This window comes from Chelmon rostratus, chromosome 8, assembly GCF_017976325.1.
Source record: "Chelmon rostratus isolate fCheRos1 chromosome 8, fCheRos1.pri, whole genome shotgun sequence".
NCBI lineage: Eukaryota > Metazoa > Chordata > Actinopteri > Chaetodontiformes > Chaetodontidae > Chelmon > Chelmon rostratus.
In genome coordinates, this window is record NC_055665.1 from 300,132 (window position 1) to 310,131 (window position 10,000).

At 43.2% G+C, this 10,000-nt stretch overlaps 1 protein-coding gene across 1 annotated transcript in view; it reads right to left on the minus strand.

Annotated features, from left to right (window-relative positions):
• The window catches only part of iqgap3 (IQ motif containing GTPase activating protein 3), a 34,866-nt gene that overhangs the window by 6,048 nt on the left and 18,818 nt on the right, over positions 1-10,000 (minus strand). Inside the window, exons 18-29 of the mRNA XM_041943458.1 lie at positions 9,859-10,000; positions 9,530-9,700; positions 7,830-7,913; positions 7,502-7,573; positions 6,808-6,877; positions 6,447-6,655; positions 5,677-5,829; positions 4,990-5,153; positions 4,114-4,338; positions 3,447-3,587; positions 2,981-3,065; positions 425-657 (exon numbers count right to left, since the gene is read on the minus strand). The exon at positions 9,859-10,000 is cut by the window's right edge and continues 1 nt beyond it. Coding sequence (XP_041799392.1) covers positions 425-657; positions 2,981-3,065; positions 3,447-3,587; positions 4,114-4,338; positions 4,990-5,153; positions 5,677-5,829; positions 6,447-6,655; positions 6,808-6,877; positions 7,502-7,573; positions 7,830-7,913; positions 9,530-9,700; positions 9,859-10,000 — 1,749 coding nt within the window. The remainder of the gene's footprint in view (positions 1-424; positions 658-2,980; positions 3,066-3,446; positions 3,588-4,113; positions 4,339-4,989; positions 5,154-5,676; positions 5,830-6,446; positions 6,656-6,807; positions 6,878-7,501; positions 7,574-7,829; positions 7,914-9,529; positions 9,701-9,858) is intronic.

Genomic DNA, 10,000 nt, shown 5'->3' on the forward strand with positions numbered 1-10,000 from the left:
CCAGTGATTTAAAATTTTTATTGGGGTGTTGGTGGTCCAGTGGGAGGGTTAGGGCTGGGATAACCCTAACCCCCCTGAGTCTGGAGGTGTATCTTCAGCAGCACAGACCTGAACGATGATAGAAATATTACAGGAATACTACAGGCGGCGGTGTGTCTCTATGATCCTCTCCTCACTTCAGTCATTAAGGTCACTGCTCTATAGAGTATTCAGGCTACACTGCAGTAGAACTGAGTATTTATAGGATATAAACTGGAGAATATCACCCAGGTTGAACCTGACTGAAGGGACTGAGAGACAAAGGTACAGTTACATCTGTAATCCAGAATAGTTGATGTTAGGACTGGGTGATCAACAGTTTTGTTTTCTTGTGTTGGTCAAACATCCAGACCTCAGGGGTTAAAGGTCATATTAAGGCTCTGACCTGAACTTGTTGTGAGTCTGGCTGATGTACTGGTTCAGAGCCCTGACATGGTATCCGTCTCCGTGGAAGTGCTTGTTGGCAGCGGCATGCTGCAGCATGCGGGCGATGGAGCCCAGGATGTGACGCTGCTCTGGCTGTAGGGTGGAGCCAGCGGACCGGTCCACCACGTCAAAACCATCCGGAGCCACGATGGCTGGGTTCATGTAGCGATAGTAGACCAGGTTCCCGACAATCTGAGGGAGAAAAGGATAAACAAGGAGGGAGTGAAGTAACAATACAGCTCCACAAACAACTCTGAGTAACATCTTTAATGTACACTCACCGGACACTTTATTAGGTACACCTGTCCAACTGCTCGTTAACACAAATTTCTAATGAGCCAATCACATGACAGCAACTCAATGCATTTAGGCATGTACACATGGTTCAGACGATCTGCTGCAGTTCAAACTGAGCATCAGAATGGAGAAGAAAGGTGGTTTAAGTGACTGTGAACGTGGCGTGGTTGTTGGTGCCAGACGAGCTGGTCTGAGTATTTCAGAAACTGCTGATCTGGGATTTTCACACACAACCATCTCCAGAGTTTACAGAGAATGGTCCGAAAAAGAGAAAATATCTGGTGAGCGGCAGTTCTGTGGGTGAAAATGCCTTGTTGATGCCAGAGGTCAGAGGAGAATGGCCAGACTGGTTCGAGCTGATAGAAAGGCAACAGTAACTCAAACAACCACTTGTTACAACCGAGGTACGCAGAAGAGCATCTCTGAATACACAACACGTCGAACCATGAGGCAAATGGGCTACAGCAGCAGCAGACCACATCGCGTGCCCCTCCTGTCAGCTAAGAACAGGAAACTGAGGCTACAATTAGCACAGGCTCACCAAAACTGGACAACTGACGATTGGAAAATCGTTGCCTGGTCTGATGAGTCTCGATTTCTGTCAGATGGTAGGGTCAACAACATGAAAGCATGGATCCATCCTGCCTTGTATCAATGGTTCAGGCTGGTGGTGGGGGTGTAATGGTGTGGGGGATAGTTTCTTGGCACACTTTGGGCCACAGCCTACCTGAGTATTGTTGCTGACCACGCCCATCCCTTTATGACCACAGTGTTCACATCTTCTGATGGCTGCTTCCAGCAGGATAACGCACCACGTTATAAAGCTCGAATCATCTCAGATCGGTTTCTTGAACATGACAATGAGTTCACTGTACTCAAACGGCCCCCACAGTCACCAGATATCAATCCAACAGAGCACCTTTGGGATGTGGTGGAACGGGAGATTCCCATCATGGATGTGCAGCCGACAAATCTGCAGCAGCTGCGTGATGCTGTCACGTCAATATGGACCAAACTCTCTGAGGAATGTTTCCAGGACCTTGTTGAATCTACGCCATGAAGGATTAAGGCAGTTCTGAAGGCAAAAGGGGGTCCAACCGGCACTAGCATGGTGTACCTAATAAAGTGGCCGGTGAGTGTAGTTTAACACACCAGGAAACACTACAAGTGACAACATCAGATGATTGAACCCCAAAGAAAATATATCTTGAATTAATTTTTCAATTTAAATTGAATGACTGATGGATCTGTAGCGGAAACGTCCACACATACTGACTCCACAGACAGAGCGGCTTCACCAACCCCCCCCATCATGTTCTCAACATGTTTGTTGGAACTGTCTGTGCTTTTTCAGTAAGGTTTGGTTAAATATCTCGACTAGAAATAGTGGAAACACTGCTGCAGCGTGTTAGTGGTCCAACTACAGAACTACGATAGTATGTTTGTAAAAACACATCAACAAATAATCTTGATGCAGATCCCTCAGATTAGTGACAAACATACAAAGTGTAACATTTTACAGTGTAAAAGTCATCTTGTCAGCGCCCTCTGATGGACAAACTTTGTAACTGTTTGAGCTCAAACGTTTCTTTGACATTGACTGTCACTGATGAGCTGACAGATACTCTGATATAGCAGAGTATCTGTATAGCAGCTGACTGCGAGTGGTTAGTGTGACAGTAAAAATAAAATTAGCATCATAGAAATTGCGACATATTTATGTTTGTTTGTTTTTCTCCAAAACACAAATGTGCTTATTTTCTCATCAAATCATGAATCTTATCAGGTTTAGCTGAGAGACTGCACCTTCCTCATCATGGACCTCTGCAACAGTGTGTTCAGTTACAGCTGAAGGATTAAATCATCGACATAATCGAACACATTTCAACTTTAAAGATGTTATTTCACAGGTAATCAGAGGAGTTCTCATCTTAACCCAGTTATTCTGAAAAGATGGTTTCATAGCACCCTGACAAAGTTTAGTTAACAGTAAGGGCGGTTTTGATAGTACATGTACCAAGACACATTTCTTCATTTGTCAAATACCTTTTTTCCAAAATGACTTCGAGTAAGTGAATTAAAACTCAACAGGAAAAAGAGAAACATGTCACCAACAAGTGGAAGTGCATGAACAGCTCAAAACTGTTGTTGGACAGCTACAGTTCTGCTGAACACAAGTAAGAACTGATCGAGGCTCTGTTTAAATCCTGGAGCATACCTTGTAGACCTCATCCTCACTGGTTTCAGGGAACTTTGCCTTCAGAGCGTCTCTGAGCACCTTCGCTGTGTAACGTAATCCATATCTACAACAAACAGAAGCACAGCATTAATGTGACGCTGGAGGTGAAAGGTGGAGCCCTGTGGTAGTTTGTAGAGGTTGGAGGTGAAAGGTGGAGCCCTGTGGTAGTTTGTAGAGGTTGGAGGTGAAAGGTGGAGCCCGGAGGTGAAAGGTGGAGCCCTGTGGTAGTTTGTGGGGGTTGGAGGTGAAAGGTGGAGCCCTGTGGTAGTTTGTAGAGGTTGGAGGTGAAAGGTGGAGCCCTGTGGTAGTTTGTAGAGGTTGGAGGTGAAAGGTGGAGCCCGGAGGTGAAAGGTGGAGCCCTGTGGTAGTTTGTGGGGGTTGGAGGTGAAAGGTGGAGCCCTGTGGTAGTTTGTGGTGTTTCAAAGTGAACAGGTGTGAGACTTACGGTAGTTTGTGCAGGTTGGAGGTGATGGCTTTGAGGACTCTGTCTGTCAGGTTCTTCAGGTTTATGATGGCGATGTCAATGCGTCTCTGGACTTCAGGGTGACTCAGAGCGTCTGCAGGTGAAACCTCGTATGGCAGAGAGCTGCAGGGACACAAACATGTGAGTTACAGTATGTATGGAGCCCGTGTGTGTGTGTGTGTGTGTATATATATATATATATATATATATATATATATATATATATATATATATATATATATACACATAATTGAACTGACTAGGTTGTGATTCACCTGCTTTCAGCGTCATCACAGTTATTTAATTTGCGGTCCTGACATCATCATGGCTGCCTGAATAGTTTCATTACATCATCACGTCCAGGCTGGACTACTGATGCATCGATGTTTCAACAGCCTCTTTAATTTCTGATTCTGTAAATTATTTTCAATATCAAACTAATATACATCTAACATTAAAGAGAAATGCCTCATTGTTTATTATTCTGAAACACAAACTGGATGTTGTGCAGCTGATGGGGGCAGCCTGCTAATGACCAGGTGTTAATGAAATATAAATAAAGGTGTGACGATGTCAGCTACACAAACAGGTGAACTGTGATCCAGTCAGTATTCCATCATCACTCAGGGACCAACAGTCCGGTTCAGACCTCTTTTGTCCGGTCTGGGTCTCAGACTGGTTGATCCAGGTCTTGTAGACGTCCACTGGATCAGTCCTGATGCTGAGAGTTCGGTCCAGCAGGACGTCCTGCAGAGCCGGACCCAGAGACTCCCGCAGGGCGTTCTGACCACGAGCGTGACGGTAAAAGTTCACCAGCATCTTGACGACAGTGGGGTTTCCTGTGACCACGTCCTGAGGCTGCTCCACCTTCAGTCTGACATCATCACACAGACAGGTTAGTGATGACATCACAGTGATGTATAGATTCATATTATTAGTGATCAGAACGGTCTCTGAGTTCTGATGTGTTATATCAGTATTTCTGGATGATCAGTCAGACCGACTTTACAAACTGACAAACTTTTATTACATAAACAGTTTTCTCTCGTATGATCAGGACTGCAACTGGGATCATCATGACCAATCAAGTCTGAAAATGTTCTGCAGATTACGACACGTCATGTCAGGTAACTGCAGCTTTTAGGCAGACAGACAGACAGACAGGCAGACAGACAGACAGACAGACAGACAGACAGACAGACAGACAGACAGACAGACAGACAGACAGACAGACAGGCAGACAGACAGACAGAAAATATGGTCCACCGCAGTGACAAACCATCGTCTGGTTCTGTTTCATTGAGTCATTGATCAACAAATTATTCTGCAATTTCTGGAAATAAGCTCTATCTCTTTGGTGTTGAGGACATCAAATGTTGTGTCAGCTTGAGACTTCAGGGGTAAAGTTAGAAAGTGATGGTCAGTGAATGCCACATATCACTTAGGGTCCTCACAAGTATTGAAATACATATGAAGCTAAGTACAACCACAGGTGTGCGTTTCAGTGTGTGTGTACATGTATCACCTGATCTCATATCGTAGCGCCTCAGTGAACAGCTGCAGCAGCAGGAAGGCTTCCCGGCGGTCGGAGCCATAGTTAAACAGACTGAACACCAACATCTCCATGAAGGAGGTGGAGCGACTCTGGGGCATCAAGAAGATCAGCTGAGCCAAGTACAGAGGCTGAGTCTGAAACAACAACGGACACCAGGTTTGATCTCTCATTCAGTAATTCAATGAGTTCACGTTTCGGATTCAGTGTTCAGTGCTGGGTATCAAATAACAACCCTGTGATGGTGGACAACCCGCTGATCCACAGCTGATAAACGGTGAATTAAAAACCTTCATGAGTATTGATGTTCATGAAGTTCCCGTGGAGAAATTCATTTCCAAACAGTGGAAAAGTGGGAGGACATTAAGAAAGATCGGTTTGGAAGGTAAGTAAAGGTGTTGGTAAATGATGCAACCAGTGGAACTCGGGACAAAACAATTTGGTAAGAAGCCATTTGGGACAAAGAGAGTCGGGACGAAGATATTTGGGACATGGGGACTCAGAATATTCAGGGGGACTACGGTGGGGAGGTGAACCCGACATTGTTCCTGTCAGCAAGCAGCCGGGATGCTGAATGAATTTAACCTGTGTGAATATTTACATTGTGTAAACTAAAGTATTTTGTGGATTCATATAAAGCTTTTAAAATGTTCGGCTCGCCTGCAGCTGGTAGAACAGATGTTGGTAGGCCTCCAGTCTCTCTCTCCTCTCTCTGCTCAGAGCCTTTAGTCCTTTACTCCTCTCCACGTCCATCATGTCTGACAGCTGCTCCTTGTTCTTCTTTGTCAGTTTCTTACAGTGAGAAACCACTTCCTGTTCAGACATAGACAGGATGAGGATCAGGTGTTTGTAATCTGTGTAGAGAATCAGGTGTTTGTAATCTGTGTAGAGAATCAGGTTCTTATAATCTGTGTAGAGAATCAGGTTCTTGTAATCTGTGTAGAGGATCAGGTTCTTGTAATCTGTGTAGAGAATCAGGTTCTTATAATCTGTGTAGAGAATCAGGTTCTTGTAATCTGTGTAGAGAATCAGGTTCTTGTAATCTGTGTAGAGAATCAGGTTCTTATAATCTGTGTAGAGAATCAGGTGTTTGTAATCTGTGTAGAGAATCAGGTGTTTGTAATCTGTGTAGAGAATCAGGTTCTTGTAATCTGTGTAGAGAATCAGGTCTTTATAATCTGTGTAGAGAATCAGGTTCTTGTAATCTGTGTAGAGAATCAGGTGTTTGTAATCTGTGTAGAGAATCAGGTTCTTATAATCTGTGTAGAGAATCAGGTGTTTGTAATCTGTGTAGAGGATCAGGTTCTTGTAATCTGTGTAGAGGATCAGGTTCTTATAATCTGCGTAGAGGATCAGGTGTTTGTAATCTGACCTGATCTTTGGACTGAATCTTTGTGCAGTGTGCAGCGGCTGTTGAATCGGCTCTGTACCTGCAGCGTGGCTCTGTTTCGGACCAGCAGGCCGATCTTCAGGTCCATCAGGTCCAGGTCTGCCTCCAGCTGTCTGTTGAAGCGGATACTCCTCACCACCTCCTCCCTCTGACGCAGCAGCTCCGCCTCCTCTCTGATGTCACTGTCGCCCAAGTCGAGCAGGTGAACGAACTTCCTGACCACAGATAAGGGGGGTGTGGCCGAGTGCACTGAGACAGGTGAGGGGAGGGGCTTAATATGATTTACAGTACCTGATTATTTACATCTCTGGAGTCCAAAGACAACTGAAATAAGTTTAAATGAGTCATCAAGTTTGATCAATGGTAGCGTCTTATTAACTGTCTGTCGATAGTAAGCTTACCCAGCATTCGGTACTCCTCTCGAGCTCTGTTGGCTCTAAAGAAGGCCTGGATCTTTATGACAGCGCCCACCTGTGGAGAGACAGTGTTACTACAGCCCCCGACCATGGAGACAGAGGATACTGGTTTCTAATTGGCTCGCAGGTGTGTGTTACAGTCAAACTATAGTTCTGCTTCAGATTGATACCCTTCTCATGTCTGTACAGTAAGTATGAAGCGACAGCCAGTGGATTGTTAGCTTAGCTTAACATACAGACTGCAAACAGAGGGAAACCACTTATATGTATGTATATGTATGTGTGTGTGTATATGTATATATGTATGTATACATCTACATCTGAATTCTGCTGCATTCTTTTTTAATATACTTTTACATACGTACATTTTTTTCTTCTGAAACATGATGTAGTTTTATATCAAACAAACGCGACAGGGACTAACTAATATATCTTGGAGTGTGTTCAGGGGTAACAGAGGTTGGGAAATGATGTCATAAATACTCTGAGTTCTGATTTAACAGAAAGATTCCCGTTGGAACCTCTGAAGCCCTGACAGATCACGGAGCCGATCCAGAGAAGAAGCTTTCAGATCTACTGAAACATAAGCGTGTTAACAGAGTTCTGTGACTCTGCTCAGAGACATTTTAACATCATCAGCGCATTCAGAAAAAAGAACAGAGACATCAGGAAGACTCACGTGACGTCTGAAGAAACTCAGCCGAGCTCGATATCTTCTCCTGGCCAACCACATCTTCACAAACGACTGGATCTGTTTATACAAACATCAAGTCTCTGATTAACTGTTCATCCAGCAGCTTTCAGAATAGAACGAACACAACAGAAGAGAAAAATACTGATATCTTTATCATCTTTTAACACATATGAGGTGTTGGTTTACATCTGAAGGGGACATGTGAGAAACTCAACAATTAAACAATGATATTGATATGAACTTTCATGTTCTTAATGAACTGACTTTTCTGTCTCTGATTCTCAAATTTGTGTCATGACGACTCGGTTGTTACCTTGACAACAGCTCTCCAGTTCACATAGAGAAACTGCAGCCGATGTCTGTATGCCTGCTGCTGGACAAATCTTCTCCAATGAGACTGAAATACAGTAAAACAGACAGATAAGTATCCAGAATACACACCACATCTTTATACACCACTGTTCTAACAGGTGTGTCATACGGAACATGTCGTAATATCATCCACCTGTCTTTACAAACCTCACTGATGTGAACAAGAATCAATGAATGAAAAATGAATGAAATCCAGGCCGCTTCGTGAAAGACTCAGCCTTAATACAGAGTCTACCAGCTGAGCTAAACGGGTGCCCCATACAGAAAGTGAGTATCATGTGAATGTGTTTATGTCTTTATGAATATATTTATCTTCAAGAATCCAATCAGAAATGTACAGAGATGAAAGACGGATACTAGAAGGAAATAAGAGACCTGAAAATAAACCAGTTTCTGGTCAGATGAACTGTGCTAGCTAGCTTACAGCTAACAAACAGCTGGTACACTAAATGTAAAAAATGAACATAATAATGGCCCAGTGGTCATATCTGTGCAAATAACACAAGGCAAACATTATTATTACCTTCTGTCTGAACTTTAAAACATGCTGGGATATATGACTGAAACAGATCTGTCCTCTGTTTCCTCTTGATAGAATTATCATCCGTGCAGATGATGTTCAATTCTACATTTCAGTTGGTGATGGGTGTTTGCATCAAATGAGGAAAACCAGGTAACTGTTTACTGCAGTGTCAAACAAGTCTGCTGAAAATGATTCAGTCAGTTTGACTGGGTGGAAAGTTTAGCAGCTCAACAGCTTGATTTTAGAAATGAAGAATAATTTAGAAATGTAGTGACAAAGACAAAAACAAAGACATACAAAGACAAAATGAATGGAACACCATGTAATAACAGCAGCTTTATGAATGAATATTAAAGAACATTAACACATGTGTGGACAGCAACGAGTAAATACATTCACATTTCATGTCAATAAAAATATATGAAGGCTTTCTGTACAATATTTACTAATTAACTGCAACATGTAGCACAATGTGTGCATTTATTGCAGCACTTCTGAAAAAGAGCATTACAGTTTTAATAGAGACGCAGATCAAAACATTAACCTCAGGGTGGTGTAGAGCTTTAACCGGCTCCAGTCTGAAGGGCTAAACAGGTTTAAAAGAACTAAATCTGTTTGCAGGAGGAACAAAGAAAATCCACCTCGATCAATCCTAAAATATAGAATATAATATAGAATGGAAATTCTTTCTTTCTGGGTTAAATCTTGCCTCAGATGTCTTTGTTTCACTATAATAATCACAATAAGACACTTTATTTGTACAGTGTCTTTCATACAAGAACTGCAGCTCAAAGTCACAGTGCTTCACAGAAAAAAGATAAGACGGACTTTATTAATCCTAACCGGGGGAAATCCAGGAGGGATTATATAGAAAAGACATAGAATGAAACTAAAACTGAACAAAAAATACTGTAAAATACAGTGGAGACTAAAACCCACCTCATAATAATATAAAGTAATATAAAACTAAGGATAAAATAGAAGCATCATACCAGAGTAAGAGACTCATCTGAGAACCTACATCTTGGACTTCTCTCCATCAGATTTATTCATTTGAGCGTTCAAAGTCAGATTCATCAAACTCTCTTTGTTTCTGCCGCAGTCACCGGTGTTCTCACCTGAATGATGATAACAGCAGGTGTCTGAGTGATCAGGTAACGTCGACGAGCCTCCAGCTTCCGTCTGATCAGGAAGCCTTTGCTGACAGCCTGCAGACGGATGACGAGGGCTTCGCTGCTCCGCCACAGGAGGCTGCGACTGTATGAGCCCGAGACACTGCTGACGACTTCCTGCGGACATGACATCACACACATTACATCACCGCTGCTGACCAATCACATTTCAAGTCTTCCTCTGAATTTTTATACCAGAAACAGAAACGAGGATCTGTCCTGAGAACACACCTCTGACCTCTGTCAGGTGTGTCTGAGCCTCAGGTGAGTCTCACCTGTATCTGGTGTTGGTCAAGGAACACGCTGTTGTGAATGAAGCCACTGGGTTTCTCCCAGCTGCCCTCCAGTTTGTTCAGGTGGAAGTAGTAGAGTGAGCCGTCATCCAGCCGAACTCGAACCCACGGACTCCGGTTGTCT